The sequence below is a fragment of the Microtus pennsylvanicus genome, chromosome 8 (assembly GCF_037038515.1).
Source record: "Microtus pennsylvanicus isolate mMicPen1 chromosome 8, mMicPen1.hap1, whole genome shotgun sequence".
In the NCBI taxonomy this organism is placed as follows: Eukaryota; Metazoa; Chordata; class Mammalia; order Rodentia; family Cricetidae; genus Microtus; species Microtus pennsylvanicus.
The window spans coordinates 54,071,905-54,096,156 of record NC_134586.1 but is presented as its reverse complement, the minus strand read 5'-3'; the positions used below and the strand labels follow the sequence as shown (position 1 = coordinate 54,096,156).

At 43.4% G+C, this 24,252-nt stretch overlaps 1 protein-coding gene across 5 annotated transcripts in view; it reads right to left on the bottom strand.

The window, feature by feature from the left end:
• The window catches only part of Prickle2 (prickle planar cell polarity protein 2), a 339,873-nt gene that overhangs the window by 65,917 nt on the left and 249,704 nt on the right, over positions 1–24,252 (bottom strand). For all 5 annotated transcript variants that reach the window (XM_075983447.1, XM_075983450.1, XM_075983446.1 and 2 more), the window contains one exon: positions 22,433–22,616. In XM_075983447.1, coding sequence (XP_075839562.1) covers positions 22,433–22,616 — 184 coding nt within the window. The remainder of the gene's footprint in view (positions 1–22,432; positions 22,617–24,252) is intronic.

The following is a 24,252-nucleotide window of genomic DNA, read 5'->3' as shown; positions in this document are numbered from 1 at the left end:
TTCAAATCCCACTACTGAAAAGGCGAGAATAGGAGAGGCCAAAGAACCAGAAGGGCAGTTTAACTACTTCCAGGGAGGTTACATCTACTGGGAGATTCTTCATCCCAGTTTAAATAAAATACTGTTTTTCAAGACAGAGTTTCTCTGTATAGCTTTAGCACCTGTCCTGGAACTCACTCTGTAGACCAGGCTGGCCTTGAACTCACGGAGATCCGTCTACCTCTACCTCCTGAGTGCTGGGATTAAAGGCATGCACCACCACTGCCCGGCAAGACTAAATTTTTCCTGTGACTATATTTAGCAGATTTATACAATGTTTGCACAAGTCCTAAAATTCAATCACTTGACACTTGCAAGGCAGTATTTTAGGACTTCATCACTAGAAACTTCTTTGTAGAATTGCTTTATTATTTTTTTGTCGTATTGATTTTATCTGTTATAGTGTTTTGATTCTTGTTTTTGTTTGTTTCTCCCGTGTGTCTTTTGGAGAGGGAGGGGCTGGGAATAAGCATCAAATTGGGTGGGGGGGAGGTGGAGAGGATCTGGGAAAAATCGTAGGAGGGGAAAAGTATGACCAAAGTCAAAATCCCATCAAAATTCTTCACAGATCTGGAGAAGACAATAATCAACTTTATATGGAAAAACAAAAAAACCCAGGATAGCCAAAACAATCTTATACAACAAAGGAGCGTCTGGAGGCATTACCATCCCTGACTTCAAACTCTACTACAGAGCTACAGTATTGAAAACAGCTTGGTATTGGCATAAAAACAGAGAAGTCGACCAATGGAATCGAATAGAAGACCCTGACATTAACCCACAAACCTATGAACACCTGATTTACTATAAAGGAGCTAAAAGTATACAATGGAAAAAAGAGAGCATCTTCAACAAAGTGTGCTGGCAAAACTGGATGTCAACCTGTAGAAGAATGAAAATAGATCCATATCTATCACCATGCACAAAACTCAAGTCCAAATGGATTAAAGACCTCAATATCAGCCCGAACACACTGAACCTGATAGAAGAGAAAGTGGGAAGCACTCTACAACACATGGGCACAGGAGACCACTTCTTACGTATAACCCCAGCAGCCCAGACATTAAGGACCTCATTGAATAAATGGGACCTCCTGAGACTGAGAAGCTTCTGTAAAGCAAAGGACACTGTCGCTAAGACACAAAGGCAACCCACTAACTGGGAGAAGATCTTCACCAACCCCGCAACTGACAAAGGTCTGATCTCCAAAATATATAAAGAACTCAAGAAACTAGACCATAAAAGGCTAATCAACCCAATTATAAAATGGGGCATTGAGCTGAACAGAGAATTCTCAACAGAAGAACTTCAAATGGCCAAAAGACACTTAAGGTCATGCTCAACTTCCTTAGCGATCAGGGAAATGCAAATCAAGACAACTTTAAGATACCATCTTACACCTGTCAGAATGGCTAAAATAAAAAACACCAATGATAGCCTTTGTTGGAGAGGTTGTGGAGAAAGGGGTACACTCATCCATTGCTGGTGGGAATGCAAACTTGTGCAACCACTTTGGAAAGCAGTATGGTGGTTTCTCAGGAAATTCGGGATCAACTTACCCCTGGACCCAGCAATACCACTCTTGGGAATATACCCAAGAGAGGCCTTATCATACAACAAAAGTATATGCTCTACGATGTTCATAGCAGCATTGTTTGTGATAGTCAGAACCTGGAAACAACCTAGATGCCCTTCAATGGAAGAATGGATGAAGAAAGTATGGAATTTATACATATTAGAGTACTACTCAGCAATAAAAAACAAGGACTTCTTGAATTTTGCATGCAAATGGATGGAAATAGAAAACACTATCCTGAGTGAGGTAAGCCAGACTCAAAAAGAGGAACATGGGATGTACTCACTCATATTTGGTTTCTAGCCATAAACCAAGGACATTGAGCCTATAATTAGTGATCCTAGAGAAACTAAATAAGGAGAACCCAAAGAAAAACATATAGGCATCCTCCTGAATATTAACCTTCAGCAAGCAATGAAAGGAGACAGAGACAGAGACCCACATTGGAGCACAGGACTGAAATCTCAAGGTCCAAATCAGGAGCAGAAGGAGAGAGAGCACGAGCAAGGAACTTAGGACCGCGAGGGGTGCACCCACACACTGAGACAATGGGGATGTTCTATTGGGAACTCACCAAGGCCAGCTGGCCTGGGTCTGGAAAATCCTGGGATAAAACCGGACTCTCTGAACATAGCGGACAGTGAGGACTACTGACAACTCAAGAACAATGGCAATGGGTTTCTGATCCTACTGCACGCACTGGCTTTGTGGGAGCCTAGGCAGTTTGGATGCTCAACTTACTAGACCTGGATGGAGGTGGGGGTTCCTTGGACTTCCCACAGGACAGGGAACCCTGATTGCTTTTCGGGCTGGGGGGGGGGGACTTAATTGGGGGAGGGGGAGGGAAATGGGAGGCGGTGGCGGGGAAGAGACAGAAATCTTTAATAAATAAATAAATTTAAAAAAAATAAAAAAAGGGAAAAGTTTCAAAGAAAAGTTAAAAGAAACATCCATGGAGAGTTCTGGCAAACTTGTGGAAAAACATGCCCAGTGGGTAAGCTGAAGATGAGGGGTCTGAGAGCTGCTAAGGGTCCTGCAAGGGCTGTGATGACAATGGCTCGTCAGCTGCTGAACTCTGTAGTCCCCACAGATCACACGGTCAGACAGTTCATGCACAGAGTCCCCTGTGGACCTTAGACCACGTATGCATCTTCCGTCTCAGCCTGTTTCACAGGACCCACGCCCCCATCTCCCCAGAAGTGTCCCTTCCTCTCTGTGTCTTTTTCTTTTCCCCTCTCCTGTTTCCTTTCTAACACCATGAGAGAATACGGAAGAGAACACTGAAAGTTACTGGGTATTGCCAGCTGATTGGTCGCCTAAAGTCAAAGAGGAAGGAAGTGGAACACTGTACGTCTTCATGAATAAGAACAACTCCCTAAGCCTTACTTAGGTACACATGGTTATCAGTCTGCGTTAGAGGTGGTCAGTGGCTCTCCCTTAAAGTCTCCACTTTGGGGACAGCTACTCAAGAATAATCTAAGCTGATGCTTGCCTAGTGTGTGGGAGAAAGGAACTGCGTTGATGTCTTATGTTGAGTCTTAATTATGACAGAGGCCAAGCCTTCAGCTTCAAGGCCACAGTACCTGAGTCTCTGAACTCCAGGTCCTCCCTCTAAAAGCACGGTAAGCGAACATGTTGGGTAAACGATAGCAGAGGATCAAAAGACACTGGGAACTACAAGGCCGCGTGAAGGTCAAATCGGCTGGTACTATTACTGAAACTGACAAAGCTGGAGACGATGATCACGCTGGGCTGTGAGTGATGGCCTGAGGGGGGTGGTTTAGGTCAGTACCTTGTAAAAGGGATCAGGATACCGAGTTCTTCCTTTTCTGCACTCATGGTGACATGACAGCTATTTTCAAAACTGCAAAATAGCTGCTGGACCAGCAGTCATATTCATGGTCTATGTAAGAATTTTAGGTACATAAATACACAAACATGCATTTTGCCACATATTCCCCGGCTGAGGGAACCTGGGTTGTTTTGAACGATGTGTCTTGAGGTGGACTTGCTAGGTCACATGGTGCATCTCAGAAGCTTTCTAAGGAACAGCAGCCAAACTGCTCCACAGTGGCTGCGCCACCTTCCCTTCTCACAGAGCTTCCAATCCTGCCACAGCTTTGCTAACACTTGACATATTCCACTTGCAAAAACTGATAGCTATTTCAGAGCTGCACAAAGTGGGACCAGTCTGAGGTTTGGGTTTGTGTCACCCTAGTGACCAGTGATGGATCGAGCACCCTTTCAGTTATGTAAAGTCTGTACGTCTTCTCTGGACAAGTGTTTAGTTCAATTCTTGCCCCACCTTCCCTTCAGCTGCCTTTTTTTTTGGGGCCTGAAGAGGGTCTTCATATCCTCTGGATGTTAAAACACTACACACACACCCACTTTATTCTTCACCCATAAGCATCTCTTGCAGGTGGGCAGGCCAAAGGCTAGGTGAGGGCAGAGCTATAGTGACACCTGGTGCTGGCGGTAGGGAAGAGGGAGGTTTGAGATGGACTCCTCCAGCCTTCTCAAAAGGCTTCTACCTGTATGTGACGTGCATGGCTCCTGCTCGCCTTTTACGAGCTGCATTACATCACATGTGCATGTCAGGTTTTAATGGGGCTGTAAGAAATGCTTCCTTCCTTCTCCATGGAAAATGCGGGAGCAATCATTAAACATTCATGCACCCAAAGAGGGTATTTTTGGCAAAGTGCACTGAATTCTTTTCATTCACAGAAGCTCAGCTCTAAAACCCTGTAGTAAAGCCTGAATGGATGAGTAGGGAAGAGAAGCCAGGATCCCACAGCCTTCTGCTGACATGCCATCAGCTGACCGGTCCATGGCCTTGGCTCACGGGGACTTCTGTTTAAGGACACTTTAAAAATATGTATCATGGATTTACTAACCCAGTGAACTCAAGGCATACCTGATTAGAGTTTCTAACATGTATAATTTCTCCATAAAACAAACAACAGCCTTCTTGCCCTTGGGAAAATTGGGTACATCACAATTTTCCCCACCACTTTGAACGACATAAAAAGCACCAAGTGAGAATATGCAGTAGACCATTTGGTATGATTTCAAGTATGAAGGCCAAGTATCACCTTAGTTTTTGTCCCTCTATGCATGTCTGTTAATGACCATGAAAATACTATGCATGTTGATTTTGGGGTTGCAAAGAAATGTCGGTGAGGAGGCAAATTTGTGAATATGGTATCATCGAGAATGAGGATCAACTAAATCATAAGCTAGCCTCTGAGCTCTAGAGTAAAGGTGGATTCAGGATTTAAAGTTTTACCGGATTTCAAACCTCGTTCTTCCCATCCTCTCCACAGATGGGTCAGGATTATAGTTGATGGATTATGAACAATGTGGTCATCATTCACTCTTTGAGCTTACAATTCTTGCTAAAACCATGAATGGGAAACAGGGCAGCTTAGAGTCCTAATTGGGAAACCTTGAATTCCAAAGGTGGAAATCAAGTGTGTGGTTTGGTTATGCATATGTTTTGGAAGTGTGCACACATATCTTGCTGTGAAGATCATGTACAACGACTTGACCTTGATGAAAGCTTTCCCCTGGAGTCACAGGGAGACAAGTTTATGTGCCATGGCTTATTCCCAACAGAGATCATGGGATCTGGAGGTGAAGGATCCAGTTCTTCACAGTGATCTTATCTGCCGTGTTATGTCACTTTAATTTTACATGTATTTATTTTGTGGTAAAATGCACATAACAAGAGTTACCACTTTCTATGTCAAAGTGCACGGTTCAGTGGTATTAAATACAACACTGCTGTACAATCAACCCATGCCATGGTCATCAGAATCGCTCATCTTCCCACACAAAAACCCTGCATCCACTGAGCAACTCCCCACTTCTCCCTTCTCCAGCCCCTGATTCCACTGCTCTCCACTGTGTCTCAAGAAATTTGACAACTTAAGAGTGATTTTCATTACACGTTGGGACCAAATGTTCTCCTTTGGTAATACGTCTCAGGAATTACGGTGGAAAATCAGGAGGGGGAAGCATGAGTCAGACAGCACATCCACACTGACATTTAAGTACTGTACACAACTTTCCTTCTGTTTCCACTAAGACAATGAAAGATCATAGCCACAGAGCTGCAGCCAAAGAAAGGAGCGGAGGACTCAGTTGTTCCTGCTGTGTCTCCATGGAGACAAGCCACAGTGGATAGTGGGTCACTTATCTCTGGAATATCCTAGGCTACACCATCAACATGACATTTTACCGATCACAGAAATCCCATTACAGCGCAGGCTCTTCCTCCCATTACTCAAGGACTGCATGAGAAGCAGCGTGATATGGAGCTCAACAATCAAAGGGACACTCAGGATGAACAAGGGTCACTCAATAGAGGTGGCTCTCAGGGTGGGGCACTCTCCAGCATCCCAGCCTGCCCTGCTTCTCATCTCAAACCTTGCTCCCACTGTGGCCTTTCATGGGACAAGCTGCAGCACTGCCCCCTAGTGCTGCTTCCCCATCCCACCCCCACCCCCTTCCTTGCCTTGCCTTCAGCACTCTGACTTTGCAGCTACTTCACCATCCTAAACCCCGTTTGGACAGTGTTAGGACATGGATAAGAAAGGAAAACAAAAAGCTTCAATCATGCTTTTCATTTCTTCTTCTCATTTTTTTAAGGAAGGAGACTCATAAATAGAAAGCCTGAGAATCAGTTCTTATCTGTGCAAAGAGTTGGAAAGATGGCTCAGTGGTCAAGGGTACTTGCTGCTCTTTTGAAGGACTGACTTTGGCTGCTAGCACCCACATTGGGCAGCTCACAACCAGCTGTAATTCCAGATCCAGGGAACCTAACACCCTCTTTTGGCCTCTGCAGGCACCCACACAGGCATGGGGTACATGTACATAGGCACAGGAACTAGTTCTGCCTCTTTGTCCCCCCCCCCCCCCACCGTGTCTGTTTATCTGCCTCCCTAACACACACACACACACACACACACACACACACGTTAAGAGAAACCAACACTGGGTTTGGTGGTGCACACCTGTAATGGCAAACACTGGAGAAGCAAAGGTAGGAGGATTGAAAGACTGAATCCAGTCTAGACTGCATAATGAAACTGTGAAACAAAAAACAGAGAAAGAGTTAAAGAGTGGATGAGGAGTGAAAAGTTTTCCGAAACTGCATTAGACACAGGGTTGAGCAAATATAAACTCGAAACCAAGTGAGTCTGTTCAGAAGCATATTGAGATTTGGGGTACTTAAGATGGGAGGGAAAATCTCCCATGGGAACGCTATGTAATTACAGTCAAGCTCATAAAGGTCACTATCACATCTGGGAATAGCATTCTGAGTAACAGGATGGTTGGTAAAATATGTAAAATAAGGACACAGCCATCATTAAATGCAGCAAATGCAAAGATGCTGGGGCTGAAGGGGTTTGGAGTACTTCAAAGGTGATACTATTGCCCCCAAACTGATGCACCAGAAACAAAGTGTCCAAGTAACAATGATGGATGGTAGAGACGGTGAAGATGTTCAGGCCCTAATTAAGAAGTTAGTGCTGCTCTAAGATGGGCCGAGAGAGAGAGAGAGAGAGAGAGAGAGAGAGAGAGAGAGAGAGAGAGAGAGAGAGAGAGAGAGAGAGAGAGAGAACTCTCTTCTGTGCTCTTGCACTTGGGACTACTGTGCTCATCCTGTCTTTTGCCCCTCTGTCACGTAAGGAGGCAGCAAAAACAGAACAAAACAACAACAACAACAATAAAAAAACCACTAGATGCCAGACAGTGTCAACCCACTAGATGTCAGGCTCCAAGAAAATATATGAAGTTAAAAGCTCCCTGGAAATAGTGAATCTGTAATCAAGTGCAGAATACCACACTGCTGTGTGTGGTAACAACATGTGAGGTTTCAACTGCGAGAGAATGAACCTCTGCTCTCTACACATTGCACAGCCAGGATTCTCTCACAGGAGCACAGACTAGGACGAGTAGCAAGGAATCCATCATGGCTGGCTATCACCAACTGTGGATCCATCATGGCTGGCCATCACCAACTGCAGATCCATCATGACTGGCCATCACCAACTACAGGTCCATCATGTCCGGCTATCACCAACTGTGGATCCATCATGGCTGGCCATCACCAACTGCAGGTCCATCATGACTGGCCATCACCAACTACAGGTCCATCATGGCTGGCCATCACCAACTGTGGATCCATCATGGCTGGCCATCATCAACTGTGGATCTATCATGGCTGGCCATCACCAACTTCAGGTCCATCATGGTTGGCCATCACCAACTGTGGATCCATCATGTCTGGCCATCACCAACTTCAGGTCCATCATGGTTGACCATCAACAACTGTGGATCTATCATGGCTGGCCATTACCAACTATGGGATAATCACTTCAAGAATACAAATACATATCACAGTTTTGTGTCAGGCAAAGGAGATGAGAGAAATGGGAAGACTTCAAAAAAATAAGTCAAGAAAATAAATAAAGGGGGGTGTTGTACGAGAAAAGGCAAAATAAGCTGGAAGCACTTACTATGTACATTATCTGAATAAATAGAAATATATAATGTCTACCTACACTTGAATGACAGGTATCAAGAGTTTATTTAAAATCAAAATGCAGCATCTATCATGTGCTACCTACAGAGTTCCTCTTAAGAGACAGAAAATGAAGGATCAAAAGAGTCTAGTCTTATGGTTTTTCATCAAAGGAAAGACAGTGTGTCATGTTAACACTGTGCAAAATAGCATTTAAGCAAATATAACTGGAAAACGTCAAAAACAATGTTCTAACTAATTAGGATATCTGTGGCCATTAGAAGTCTGTAAGTGATGCAACTTGCTGATTACTCTGCAATAGCTGCCAGCATTCAGAAAGAATTCCTAGTATATGTGTCAATAAGTAACCTTAAGCTATAAAAATTAATTTTATGTTAAAATAAGTTAAATGCAAAAACAAAAATGTAAAAAAAGAGGCTGTAGCTCAGTGAAATAGTTTGCCTTGCATGCCTGAGGTGTAGGTTCAATCTTTACTACTGCCAAAAAAGAAATAAATACAGTTGTTCCAAAATAAAATAACAATCTGTTTAAAATGTAATGTAATCATAAACTTTCAAGCATCCCAAAATATCTTCGCAAAGGAAAAACTGAAGTACACAGAGATACATAGCTAGAACAACTGTGAGATGTGTCTCTGTGGCCTTGGTAGATCAAAAGGACAAATGTCATGAAGGTTCTGGAACTGCTGCAACAGCGCTATTCTTCATGATCTCTTACCACTGTCATGCTATGAACTGGGAACACTGCCTTGCTTATTCTTGCTTTACAACGAATAGGAAAGACCTATTTCATATCCTCACAGTGCAAGTGGCATTGGAAACTGGAAGTCTTGCCCCTGGTGTCACAAGAAGAACGTCAGTATGAGTTATCTGTCCCTTACCTCTGACAGCCCGACAGTAAGGCATGTCTTGTACTTTCTGGGAGTCTATCTTGACTGTCAGATGCAAGGCTTGGGCTGTGTAGTTTCTCTTCTGTATCTCTGTTTATATCCTTGAATCCTGTTGTCCTTACTCTGCTACCTCTGGATGAGAATTTGAGATGTTAATCTTAGTTTTAGTTCCTCAGTTAGGCCTTGCCTAGAAAAATGTTTTCATATCAGCTGCTGACCATTTCCAAGCAATAATAATTCTAGTGGTTCTTGAAATGTCAGATATCAGTTAGTTATTCCATGAGGCAAGACTCCACTCATTTTCACTATATAGATTAGAAAGGAAAAAGTAACTTCCTCGAATCATAAATACTGTGTAGCACAAGAGAGGCAGAACCGTGGGAGGTTCCCAGTGTGGCTGATCCAAAACCATGTTTTACAGCCGACCTATTGCAGAAGGACTGTGCAATGGCCATATCTCAGCAGAGCAGTTTCTTACAGCCCATCCGTCATCAAGATGAACTCTTGGCTGGTCACACACAGGCATTTCAGGTCCTTCCTCGCATGCCTCTCTGTTCTGGGCTGTGATGCCTACAACAATTTGCTGAAAGATGGATCGTGCAACAGAGACTAAAAATGTGAGTTCAGTCTGGGCCATCGATTCTGGAGGAAACCATGAGCCCCTTGAGAAACACCAGTAAGCATGGAAGCATCATCTCCTTTTATTTGTAGGATTCTTTGCCCAGTGCTGAAAATGAGTTTCCCAGGGACCTCAAGGTGGCAGGGAAGTCAATGTTGTAAGCTACTGCTAGGCTTTTATGTAAGTTTGAGATATAGAGCCTTCTAATTACAAGTGAGAAAAAGGAAATGCCCAGCGAAGGCAGAAGAAGTCCTGCGTCACAGCTGGGTAAGCTGTGAGGTGTCATCTGTAAAATGATGCTCTTCTTGAGGCCACCACAGCCGAAGTGAGCGTCACTTCCCCATAGCTCCTCTACCCTGTGCAGCACACGACTGTACACAGACTGTGTACCTGTAATGTGGCAGACCCGCCTCATCCAAACCCTCAGGCTATGAATTCATTCTTTTGTTTGTGAAACTTCTGGAATAATCAACTCTCTTGAGCAAGATGGGACTGCAGAGTCTTAATCAGCCTCCCTAACTTCCATCCCATAATAGCTAGAACCGTTAGTTACCGAGTGCCAACTACATATCACGCACCACCCTCGGGAATTCACAGATGATGAAATAAGCAAGTTTGTGGAGCTGAGTTTCTGGTACCATCCATTTAGATTTTGTTGAGTCTCTGCCTCCAATTCCTCTTTTTACTGTGCATAATTAATATTGAGTGGATCATTCTGACAGTAATTGGCCAGAAGGCTCAATTACTTCCCAAGGCGAGTCACGGAGATTTAGGAAGACTCCATTGGTGTGCCTTCCTGTTTGCTGAAGAGCAATTTCTCCTTACTTGCCAGGGTATTTGACATATAACAAACTATACATATTTAAATTACAGCTACAACTAGATCGACATGGGTACACCCTCATATTAGTATTAGCATATTCAACACGGTGAGCCCACCTATTACCTCCTGAAGGTTGGACTTTTTGTTCTTTGTTTTCTATCTCCTTCCCCTATCACCTGACCCACAAGTGAGCACTAATCTGCTGTCACAGTCAATTTGCATTATCCAGAGTTTTAGATGTACAGAATCATAGTGCATGTGCCGTTTTGTCTCACTCTTTCATCTGGCATAATGATATGAGATCCATTCACCTTGTTGTATAGATGAAAGTTTTGCTGCCTTTTATTTAAACAGTAGCATCTTAAACAGCTGTAACACTCATTTATCCACTCATTTGCTGACAGCCATCTGAGTGGTTTCCCACCTTCTACTGTTAGAAACAGCAGTCATTCTGAAAGTGTCAGTCCTCAAGACATGGCCTCTCTGAATCCTCATAACCATGCTTAGTTAGGTGACGGCATTCTTACTTCCCAAAGATGAATTAGAAGTCTATAAAGGCAAATGGGTCAATATGAGATAGTAGCAGGAGTCAGGATTTGAAGATAGAGCACACAAATGTCAAAGCTACGAGCCTAGAGGGATTCCAGGCTAGTTCAGAAGGACAGGCACTTAGGAGTTAGAAACTACATACAATAAGACCAAAGATTAGAGTCAGTATGGGTCTTCCATGAGCAAGAACGTTCACTATGGTACATAAAGTAAAATCAGAGACTGGGGGGTCACGTTGCATCCAGAAAGGAACCATCTAGGCTAATTGATCGCATATAACGCGTGCTTAATAAGCAACTGCTGAAGGAACAAATAGTTAAATGCTAGAGTGGATGAATAGATGGACAAACAGGTAGAAAGATGAGGAAGAGTCAGGCAGTGGTGGTACAGGCCCTTAATCCCAGCACTCCGGAGGAAGAGGCAGGAGGATCACTGAGTTTGAGGCTAGCCTGGTCTACGAAGTAAGTTCTAGGTCAGCTAGGGCTACACAGAGAAACTGTGTCTCAAAAAAACAAAAACAAACCCAAAATAACCACAGCAAGACCCTGAAAGCTGAAGAAGAAGTTAGTTGTCTGATGAGTGGATGGTAAATTCCTCTACCCGTCCCACTGTTGCTAACATATCCACAAGCCCTAAGACTGAGCAGATCACCCTGAGAACAAGGCAGCTCTCCCCCAAGCAGGACAGACTGCCCAGTTAGCAAAGAGTGTGCCCAGCTGTAAACTCACATAGGAAGTCCAACTCCAGGGGCCCACACCCACGCTGCAGCACCTGAGGACATACGCACGGAGAAGGCCAGAGATATTTGTATTGAGAGTGCGAACTCCAACAGCAGGCTCCATCCTGCCCTTGCAAATGCTCCTTGGCTTCCCTGGGCCTCACATTCTACACATGAGCCTCGACAAGTCCCTGCTGGCAGAATCTGGCCATGCCGTGGCTGACTTCACCTGGCAGAGGCCTTAGTGCCTGAAACCCAGGTTCTAGCCCCATCCCTGACAACTCTGTTGAAAACAAGTTTATTAACTGGCTGTTGTATTGAATGCTGCACATCCACGCATATTTCCCATCTTCATCCGATGACATCAGGGCCTCTCTGGAGCCAAGATAAACACACGCTGTTCATGTGACTAATTTCCTGAGAATCACGGAGGAGATTGCTTGGCGGCCTTTCTTACCCACTCATTTCTGGAATTACACTGAAAATATTGGGGTGAATTGACAGTGAAGCCTAAGCAGGAACTACAGCTATGGGGGAACAAAATCTATCCATTCAGTTGCAGAAGGATGCAGCTCCCTGCGGCCATGGAATTTCATCTGGAGCTCAGCTTGTGCTGCTGGAATAATGAGATAAAATCATTCTGGAAATGGATGGCAAGTCTAATGACAGTTTTCACAGAGGTTTAATCCATCTGTGTTCTCCAGTGGACTGCCACCTGCATAAGGGTAGAGACACTGTGTCTTTGTCCTTGCCCTCCTCTAGGGACTAGGAAAGTGCTGAGAAGATGGCTGGCACTCAGCATGCATGCCCCAGGTGAATGAGTTATCACTGCTGGTGCCCAGATGTATGACCCTGGACCTGGAACAGGAAAGTCTGGGTGAAGTAGAGTCAGGATGGGATGAGAGATGGTGAAGAGTCAAAGACAACAAGACATTGACAATAGGGACACATCTTGGGAGGTAGGAGTAGGCTGCTTCCTGTTATGATGGGGAAACTCTTTAGTCATCACGGCCAACACAAGATTAGGGGAAATTTCTGGCCCACAGAAAGAAAGCTGGTGGGAAACACACTGCTCTACTCTTTCACGATATCTGATAACCTGGGTACGGCACCTAGGGAGAAGGCAGAGTGGAGGAGGAAGTGCTGGTGGCCCCTGGAATGGGGCAGATATAGATTGTAGATCCGGCTCTGGGCTTACTAGCTTCTTGATCTGTTTGCTGATCATGTCTGAATCTCAACATTTATAAGGGGGGATGGAGTACCATGGTTTGTTCATGCACCGTCTGGTTCTCAACAGTGAACGTGCACTTGAAATTATTGGGCTATGAACTTCCAGGAGTGAAGAAGAATATGTGGGACTCCCTAGAATAGGGTCACATTTCAGAAGGTGGGGAAGACGACAGGGTAAGTGTTTGCCTGCTACAAATCTTGCATGTGGCAGTGGCTCTTCAGGGCTCCCCTAGCCCACTCTGAATGAATGTCATCAGTTGTTCTATTAGCCCCCGTGCCCCTGGATGCCTTGGCAAAAGTTGGCCACTGTGTGGGCTCCATTCACTCTCCTCAAAGTCTCCTTCAACATTCTCCCCAGATGCTTTTGTATGAAATAAGTGCCAGTTTGGTTTCCTCTCTAAGCTTCACTCCAGAGAACACACAAGTCAGGCTGATGCAGCCCTCAGTTGCCATTCCCTCAGGGATCAGGGCAAAGGAAGCAACCTTTCGACACCCAGGACCATGTTCATGACATTGGAATCAGTTCCTAGTCTTGTATAGTTTGAAAGAGACACAATGTGTGAAACATGGGGCGTTGTCCAACACTACTGTTCACGATTATGAATATCAGCACACTTTCTTAAAAACCAATAATCTGGAGTCATTTTGATCACGTATTTGTTTCTTAATTTCCCTTCATCATCCTTGCAGTTACAGTACAGTGGGAACTTTAATTATCTTTTTAATTGTTTCACCCATTGTTGAGATGCAGTTAGTATACAATAAATATCTGCTGAAGGAATAAATTAATAAGCAAAAAAAGCCCGATAGCCATTTCTTTTCTACATCATTTTTCTGGCATATGCTTCCACGTATTCTTTACACATTTCGTTAGGGAGAAAAATTGAGTGAAATGGTCCCAAGGATCTCAACGACCAGCCATTAAAGACAATTGCTACACAGGGGTCACAGGGTAAATAGGGGGCCAGTTCAGACGTCTCCGGCTGACCTGCTTGTTTTCCCTCCACCCAGAACGGTGCGTAAATATTCTTCCTAGTAGCCTACTGGGAATGCTCCAGGGACTGGCTTCTGTAGGTTTCAAGGGTGTGAAGCCAAGACTATAAGCAACTAAGAAAGGTGGACGGCAGTTTTCACTTCTTAATGAAAACTGGTCCTGTAGATGGTCCTGAAGCTTGCTTGAGGCACTGGGTATTCCTGACTCAGGTGGCTCTGCCTGGGTCCTGGTCCAAGCAACTCAGGCACAGTGGGGTCAGAGAAGATGACCAGCATTAAGTTGTGTAGTCATAGGAAGTCAGCTCTCTGTCAGGCAGACGTCAGCGAAATGAGATTATATAGGTAAATGAATATACTTGAACATTTAGTAAGATGGCCAGCTTTCTGATTCTTCTCCTTCAAAACAAAGACTTGGTAGGCTTCCTATTCTGAAGGAGAATGAGAATTCATCCACTTCTCAAACATTAAAAAAAATCAAAAAACAAAACCCCGATCCTTTAAGAAGATTCAGATATCAGTTCTGGGTCACCCCCTCACCTCGGGGAGTCTGTCTTTTGGTGTGCTTTTGTGCCCCCCCCGCCCTTGCATGCGCGCGCACACACATTTTTTTCTTCTGCTTTCAGTAAATTCTGGCTGAGTGCTGAGACCTTGCTTTTCCTGCTTTTTTATTCTTTAAATGACTAGAGAAAAAGAATCCATTCTTGCAACCCTAGATGACCTTACTCTGAGGACATCAATATTTTTAAACCAACCTCAGACAGAGCATCTGAGGAGAGTCCCGGACTGGGAGGACTTGACGTTTTTCCATTAAAGCCCTTGTGAGTCAGGCTTGTGGCACACTCCAGAGGGATGCTGAGAGACACAGCCTCTGAGAAAACTGAGAAGAAACCGGATCCCTATAAAATCTATGCTAGTCCCTCTCCTACATCCTCAGCTAGCTTTGCTCTTTCCTGGACAGCCAAACATTGCTTTTGCCTCTGTGAGCCAACTCAGCACAGGGGTAGTCATTTAGTCGATACCATCTTCGAAGAAGGGTAGCAAAGAAGCAACTATTTGATTGAACAATGTCTATGTGCTTCACGAGTCTTCATTCAGAGCCAGGCTAGTCCTGGAACCGACAGGTCTGAGCATGCTGGTTCCAGGGGCTGGCTACCTGCAAGTTATTTAACATCTCGAAGCCTTGCTTTACTCATTTCTTCAGTGGAGACAAAGCAAGGTTCCTAAAAAAACAGTGGGGACTTGCAAAGGACCCCAAGTCAGCACTCCACAGAGATCCTTGCACTGTTTGCAATCACTAAGTTAAGGAGCCAACCTATTTATCCTACAGCAAAGGAACAGATAAGGAAAATGGAATATATTATATATATACACAATGGAATTTTTTTAGCCATAAAGAAGAATAAAGTTATGTCATTTGCAGGAAAAAGGTTGGAATGGGAGATCATAAAATTAAACTAGTCTCCAGAAGACAACTGTTATATGTTTTCTCTCATTTATGGCTCCTAGGTTTTATAAAGGTACATAAAATCATAAGACATGAGAGCATAAAGAAGACAGTCTAGGAGACAACGAGAACTGTCAGGAAGAGGAGAAGGCAAGAAAAGAGAGGATGGTTCGGGAGTATCCTCAATATATAATAGATACTTGTACAAAAACCTAAAAGGTAATAATATTGTAAATGGTGGTGAAGGCTAGAGAGATACCTCCATCAATAAAGTGTTTGTTTTGCAAGCATGAAGACCTGAGTTCAATCCCCAGAACACACTGAAAAGGTGTATGTGGTGGTAGGTATGGTAGCAAGTGCTTAGAATTAAACAATGGGAAAGCCAAGACAGGTGGATCCCTAGGGGTGGCTCCACCAGTCTAGCCTCCTTAAGCTCTGTAAAAACAAACAAACAAACACAACATGGTGAATTCCGCCTGAGGATCGACACCCAAGGTTGTCCTTTGAACTTCACACGTGTGTACCCACATATATGAACATGCACTCACATACACAGGCCCACGCAAAATGGTGGCGAACACACACGTCTGTACTGAAAGCCAAGTAACACTGCCACCGCCACTGTCCTCCTCCGCCTTAAGTGGGGACAGAGGCTCCTGGGAGCTGAACAACTTTCCTGAGGTCAGAAAGTGACAGGTCAGTAGTCCAGATGTGCCTGACTTCAAAGGCTAGACCGGCTCCTGGTATGGGCTGCTGTTTTTGTAGGCCACGGCTTTGCAGCTCCAGGGACTGACTCAGACACAGATGATGCCTGGGTTGGGAAAGGCAATCTGCTGCCAGCCCTCAGCTCCTCCCCCACTGCTCCAGACCCTGGTACTGGAGCCAGCAGTGCTGATTCAGGTCTGCACTAGAGCAGAGGCCGTACAGCATGCTACTCTCTCCTGCCTTTGTGCAGCCTAACAAACATCTAGCGTGATTAAGATGGCTAGGAATCTGCTTAGAGGGCATCTATTCAGAGGAAGCACGGGGAATGGAAACCGGTGATATGAAACAATCTCTCATTTAGGGGAAAAAAACAAAACAAGACAAATGTCATCTTTTTGATGTGATGTATCCATGAACATTTTCCCTTCTGCAGAGAACGCCTGTCAGCCCAACTCTTAATAGCTTCTTGCTTGGTGCCTACACTCTCTCAGGGGCTGTGCTGTAGGCTGCTGTTGCGGTGGGTCCCCGAAAGAACAAAGCAGGCAAGATCTCTGCCCACCCAAGAGTTAGAGTCAAGCCAGGGGAGCTAAATATTGAGCAAATCATGATACTAATAAATATCCAACTGTGAGTTTGAGACACATTAAGGAAAGTTCCAAGATTTTGTTACAAAGTTCAGAATTGGGGCCCAGATCTTGAATCATAGACTGGTCAAGATGTCCCTGAGGGCATATATTTAATCCAATGCTTAATGCATAAGCAGTGAGCATGGAAATGGGAAAAAAAGGGATTTATTATCTTTCAATAGAGATAATTTCATGAAGGTCAAAACCAACTAACTCACTTCATCTCTGGAAGTTTGGGGTGTTTTATTTTTCATTGGAAGAGTGCTTCAAAAGTCAAAAAAAAATGGGCAATTACTCCTGGCATCTGTTTTTCATTCTTGCTCGGATAGTCTGAAGAGAATGTGGAACAATCTGGAAAAAATAACTGACTTTCTACTTTATGCACTAGGACAAAGTTAAGGTCAAGGGAAGATTACTAACTTTTGGAGACTGAGGATTTGGCATATTTATATGTGAGATTCTGTCATGGACACAAGGGGTATCAAAAATGCCAATGAAGAGGACATTCAGGAGGTAGAGGGAAGCTGAGGGTCTCTTCAGATTTTTCAAGGATGAAAAAATACAAACAACACCGCCATGTCTCAGATTTCACCTGAGAATGCGCAGTTGGAACCTCACACGAGGGCAGTTTGTCACAGTGAACAAATGCCTTAGAGTAGCTTACAGGGCTGTTCTGAAGAAGAGGAGAAGGGCTGTTTCCAAGACCTACACAGTTACTGCTGTTTTAGGCCACTCAGATGTAAACTAACAACAAAGCAGTGGTCAAATCAAACCTCGAGCTCCTGACATCAGTGGTGGCCATTCTCCTTTGTCCTGGGTCATCTGACAGTTTTTAAGCCGTTCAGTACTGCAAAGTCCTATTCATAGACCGGTAGAATCTGCCAGTCCTTTAGAGAACTTACTCCCCCAAACCCCCAAAATATACTTCCAAATGTTTCAGCCTCCTAGTGGTGGGTGACACTTCAGATTAGATGCTGGGAAACCCAATTACGACAGAAGAGAGTTAGCTTTGAAGTAAGCTGATATAGGAAAATGGTCATAAGAAAGGCAAGAGTCGGATTAGGGAAGGTGGAGAAGGTCGTCACACATTTTTATCCGAACCAACATAAAAGGATAGTCCTCTCTCTGTACACTGATACTTGAACACACTAAAAAGCTTAGGATATAATTTTCTCATTTTGGTGGAATTGATTTTCATTTGCTGTTTTATAGAGGCTTCCTATTTTCTTTTAGAAAATATCTGTTTTATCTTGTTTATTTATGTGTGTGTACGCATGTCTGAGTATAGGTACATACATGTGTGCAGATGACCACCGTCTGGTCCTCATACTTGAGAAGCAAGTGTTCTTAATCACTGTCCCATCTCTTTGGCTCCCATCATTTTTTTTTGACTATATATCTTCCTTTAATAACAAGAGGAAGAAAGCTATTTCCAAACTGGGGAACAACTCACAACAGCCCCTCCCCCAATTCCAATTCTGGTTTTGACTTAGTGGAGAAGACAGCCTCAAACACAGTCGGTTTAGTACTCCACCCAGTGGGCCTAGTACTCTACCAGCACTTGGCCGTATTACAAGACAGCAGTTGGTATGCAGGAGCCAAAGTATAATGTGTGTTAAATGAATATGTGTGAAGTACAGTCATCCTCTTTTGCCTTAACTGAACCAGGCTCTTGGTGAGATACACTCCAAGTATCTATCTGTATATCTACAGCTACATGACATGTTTTTTTTTTTATGTATGAGTATTTGCCTACATATATGTATATGTACCATGTGTGTGCCTGGTGCCTTCAGTGGTCACAAGAGGGGGTCAGATCCCCTGGAATTGGAGTTATGGATGCTTGTGAGCCACCACATGGATGCTGGGAACAGAATCCGGGACGTCTGCAAGAGCAACAAATGCTTTTAGCCACCGAGCCATCTGTTCAGTCCCTCACACTCCAACTTTTGATATCACTTTCATCCAATGGCTATTTCATTCTTTAAAAACGCGGCAACGTTGAAGACATAGTTGGCTCTCACAACTAAGAAGCACACCTGACACCTGTAGGTGGACATGATGACTCAGGCTAGCCATTCTTTAATACAGAGACGTTCGCCTAAGACGAGAACTATCCTTCTAGAAATGCCAACAGCGAGAAATCTCGTTATTCGTTTTATTTAAGCTTGTTCATGATTATTGTAACCTTGTCACAAAGCGTTTATAGAAGATGGCTCCAATCATTAATTGAGGCTGAACAAAAACCAGAGCCTGGAAACTGACTCCCAGTGGCCTCCTAAGGGTAGACTGCGGCTCTCTGGTTGGCTATCCCAGGGTTCTCCAAAGAACATGGACACCTTAGTACAGTGGGAGCTGAAGCAGAGGACTGGAACAGCTGCCACCAGTTCTGAGTCATTTGAAGCCACCAGGCGACAGCCCTCTCACGACTTTCACACTAGTTTAAGAAAGAGTGTTTTTGACGATTCTTATGAAATTAAATGCCCATGTTCAAGAATACGTCTCTAAATGTGAGATGAATTTCACATACATTTTATTAAATTGTAGGAGTTACTCAAGAGAAAGAATAATAAAGAACATTAGCTGAAGGTATCCCATTGGCCTCGTGATCATGGGCAGGAAAGATTTCAAACCAAAATTAAAGTACATTATTTTCCACCCTAATTAGTCTTTAATATTTTGCCTCTAGCACAAAACATTTTTCATATTCACCATAATTTCTCTTGATAGAAAAATGGTTTCTCTCAAATCATAGACAACTACCATGATATTAACCACCAGAACTTTTTTATTTTTTATTTTTCATTTATTTATTTATTTTAGTGAGGGGGTCAAAACAGGGTTTCACTGTGTAGGCCTGGCTGTCCTGGAGCTTACTATGCGGACCAGGCTGGCTTCAACTCACAGAGATCTGCCTGCCTCTACCTCCTTGGTGCTGGAATTAAAGGTGTGCACCGCTATCACCTGGCATCAGCCCAACTTTTGTTAAGAAAAAGGCACTTAGGCATCACATTCTTTCTAATCTAAGTGCATACCAGACAGCCTTTAAAAATCTTTATGCCCATAAATATCTTTGTAAATAACAAACTTTAAAAGAGCTCAAATTTTTAAACCTGGAGCCCATGTCTATCGTACAACATGACCTCTTCAAAGACTTTAAAAAGTAGACTCACATTTTATTGGGTAAATACAGAACCCTTCCAAAACCCTGATATTCTGTCTTTGGGGAGCAGTTTTCCTTTCTAGTTCTGTGCATCACAGAGGTTTCATAAGTGCTGGGAATAAGGAAGACTTCCTGACGAACAACCACAAGAGATAGGAACACTCTTTCAATTGGCACAATTCCAACCATTTGTTTAAGGGTGCTCATCATTTTCCTTCAAAATACATTTAAAAACTTCAATTTTACATTTTCTCAAGACAGCTGAATGAGTCAAATGGCCCTCAGTCATTCTCAATTAGAATTGCTGGGTTAATCAGGATCCTAGCTTCTACAACTGTCTGTTTTCTTGGATCAACACAAGTAGAACATTCTCCTGGAATCTGAGCATTGCTGAAGATTGTTAGTGGTCTTACAGAAGAATCTGCTTAAGCAGGAACACTGGAAAATTCAAAGCCTCATTCAACAGCAAGCAATGTCATTCAAGTAAACGACAACAAAGATGGGCCACATGGAAGTTACTGGAAGTGAGGTCAGCAGGGAAACAAGCTCCCAGATCTACCCAGGTGTACAAGCTCAATAGCTCAGAGTAACAGCTATGTCAATAAAATTCAGTCAGCAGCACCCTACCCAATAAATTCACCTAGAAAAATTCACATACCCTCTCCTTTTCAAAGAAATTCTTCAACAATGCAGTCTTTAGACAGAGGAAAAGAAACACATAGTCTCAGCCCACAAGCTATAGGACAGCACCTTTAGGTGGCTCGGCCAATAACCCTAGAAAGCAGTCTTCAGCTCTCACGGGAAATGTTTTCTGTGGGTGTTTCTTGTCCAAGATACTTTCTTTTTCTCCGTGTGATTAGAAGGGAGACCACAAGGTTGAAGAATATATAAGGAAATAAAGTGGGAAGATTAAGTGGATAGAGCAGAAACGGAGACGACCTGCAAAGGTCAGATTTTGTCTGAAGAGAATGGGCAGTGCTCCACTCCATGCAATTGTATTTCTGCAGAAATAAAATTCTAGATCCTCAAATATTTCAGCTGAAAATATAAACTCATGGACTGGAATTATAGCACAGGGGTATAACATTTACCTAGAGTATACAAGGTCCTTTGTTTAACCTCTAGCATTGCAAACACTCTAAATTTATATGTGAAAAACATTCCTACATTTATACAATATTTCTCTGACTAGACATACCTAAAAGACAATTTTATATGCCATTTTGGTACATCAATTTGGATAGAACAGCATTAATTGTCAAGCTGACACAATTTAGAGTCACCCTGGAAGAGTCCTAATGAAGAATTGTCTGCATTGGGTTGGCTGGTGGGCATGCCTCAATTAAGCTAATTGGTGTGGAAACACCCAGCCCACTGAGGGAGGCACCTTTTGCTAGGCAGAGTCTTGAATTGCATAAGGGTGGGGAAATTGAGCTAAGCACAGGCAAGCATGAGTGTGTATCCATTCTCGCTGCTCCTGACTGTTGATGTGATATGACTAGCTGTCTCAAGTTCTGCCACAGAGACAGCTCTGCAGTGTGAGCTGGAACTGTAGACTAAAATAAACCTTTACTTTCCAAAGCTGCTTTTCCCCCAGAGTACTTTATCACAGAAACAGAAATGAAAGTAGGACAATGGACAAAGAAAATGGAAAATGGCTAATCAGAGAGACAGTCGAAGAGCCACTTCTCCGGTTATTAGTGGATTCTTGGGTCTTAATTACAAAGTACTTTTCCTGAAAGCGTTATCACACTTAAAGTTTCTGACACACAACGTCATGCTGTTTAAGCTTCTAAATACTCTGCCAGACACAGCGCTCTCTCAACAATTGAATGGTTGGGGGGAAGACAATGGTAGTTAACACTTTGAAGATTCTCCCTGTCTCTGAAAGTCATTATCAGGGAGATGCTAAGAGGGTCCCGCTTACAGATGTGCTGTCAGGCTGACTGCAGATTTCTGGGAGAGAAAACACCAAGGACCATGGCATGCAAGACCATGGCTGGGTATCACTGGGAAAAATGCAAACCAGAGAGAGGCAAAGACAAGAGATATTCTCATCAGGCCAGCAATGTTTACAGCCTGTGCGAGTGCCAGGAATATCTTAGGGAAGAGCAATGTCTTTATAAACTAAGGTCAAGTTTAATATTTAAACACAGCACACACCACCGAGAAGGCAAGTCCTCGATTCCTTTTGTAAAGAATCTGAATGTGACAACTCATGTTGACGCTATCGGACTTCTCCCCACACCCCAAAACATAACGTCTAATATTCAACATTTCTAAGATGTTTCTAGACAGTCTACAAACGGTTGACAATGAAAAGACAGAATGGATTAGTGATGGATTATTCCAGGCTCAGCTTCATTTCCCATGGAGGCCCGGGATATCTTTAACTCATTTACTGCCAAACAACCCTGAATCAGCAGAGCGACCTTTCCCTTCCAAGTGTGGGGTGTGGGAATGCTGGAAAGACAACATCTGAAGCTAAAGGCATGGGAAGATGGCTACCTGCTCAGGCTTCAGCCCCGGGGGAACCCAGGCGTACTCTTCCAGAGCACAGCCCGAGTCATCATCGGAGGTCGAGTTCCTCTGGAAGTCAAACATGAGTTTGCTGATGGTCTTCTCCATCTCCAACGGCATCACTGTCACCATGTGCTCCTCCTGGGGACACTTGCAGTGTAGACAGATCTTCCTGCAGGCAGCAAACACAGCAGGTCATCAGCCTTTGGATTCCAACCCATAAACACACTCACCAGCTACAGCCTAGAGAACACTGGTTTATAAGGGACACATGTCAAGTCATCTAGGAGATCGGAGACTACCAGGTGAGCATGCCGTTGATGCTGATACACAGACCCAGCCTCTTCTTCCAAATTCACACACACACACACACACACACACACACACACACACACACACACACACACCTCTAAATATGGACCATGACAACATTTATAGAATTAAATATATAGAATCCACACAACTAATCAGAAATATTACCAAATTTAACAATCGCTGACAAGTTCCTTTTTTTTTAAAGTTCTTAAATCATGCAAAAACATAAAAAACAACAACAAAATCATAACAGGTCATAAAAAGAACCATGGATACGATCTTTTCTTTAGGAGTAAGAACAGTTTTCCACTAAAACAAATGCGGTCCCAAAAATCTTCACAGGAAGATAAGTTCACAGTCATTTAGGCTTCCTGATTCAGAGTCATAAACACAAAAAGTATCATTATTTGTAGTTATTTTATATAACTTCACACATGTGAATTTTTTTCCAGTAGAGAAAGATGGGGGGGAGCTCTTGGGTGTTGTTTACCTTGTTTTGTGAGACAGAGGTCTCCTGTTGGCCTAGAGTCCACCCAAAATGTTCCAAAACGCTAGGAAGCCCCAGGAATCCACCTGTCTCAGCCACTCCAGTGCTGAGATCATGAGTGTGTGCTACCATGCCTGACTTTGTTCCTCCTTCCAGCTCCCAATTACGTGTCCCAATTACTCCAGTACCAGTCAAGGATGCAAATTCCTCAAACCCAGCCTCTCCCTCAAGGCTTCCTGCAACTTCTTTAACCTTATCCCTATCTAAATATTGTAGCAAAGAAAATGACATAGTCAAGCAACACAGATTTCTCTCTCTTACCAATGAAATGAACAGAATAGCATGGAGGAGGCAAACTTTGACAAGCTATTTGTGTGCACGCTGATCTTTTTGTAGCACATTATAAAGGCAACGGAAGAACCCAGAATTCTAATCGCCACATGTGTCTGGGTTTTGCTACAACGGCTTTGTTAAGATAATTCACATAGCATAGAACCTACCCTTCTAGCATATAATTCACTAGCTCTTAATATAGTCAGAATTCCCCAACCACCACTAATTTTAGACATGCCCACTGAACTCATGAACACGAGCAGTAACTTCTCATAGTCCAGGCTCACACAACCTGACAACCACTAATCTTTCTGTCTCTGTTGGTTTTGCCTATTTTGGAGATTTCATATACAGGAGCCACGCAAAATGCAATCTTTCAAAACTAGCTTCTTTCACATGAAATAATGGTATAGTTAACCCTTGCTGTAGCACACATCAGTCTCTTGAATATTTTTATTTATTGCTGAGGAATATTCCAATTGTAGGGATGTATCACATTGGTGAGTCCAGCAACTGGTAGATATTTGGACTCTCAATTTTTTGAATAATTCTAATTTTAATGTTGAGGTTCAAGATTTTATAGAGATCTATGCAGTCATTTCTCTTGGGCATATACCTAGCAATGGAATCACTGCATCACATGGTAACTTTATGTCTATCATTTTGGGGAACT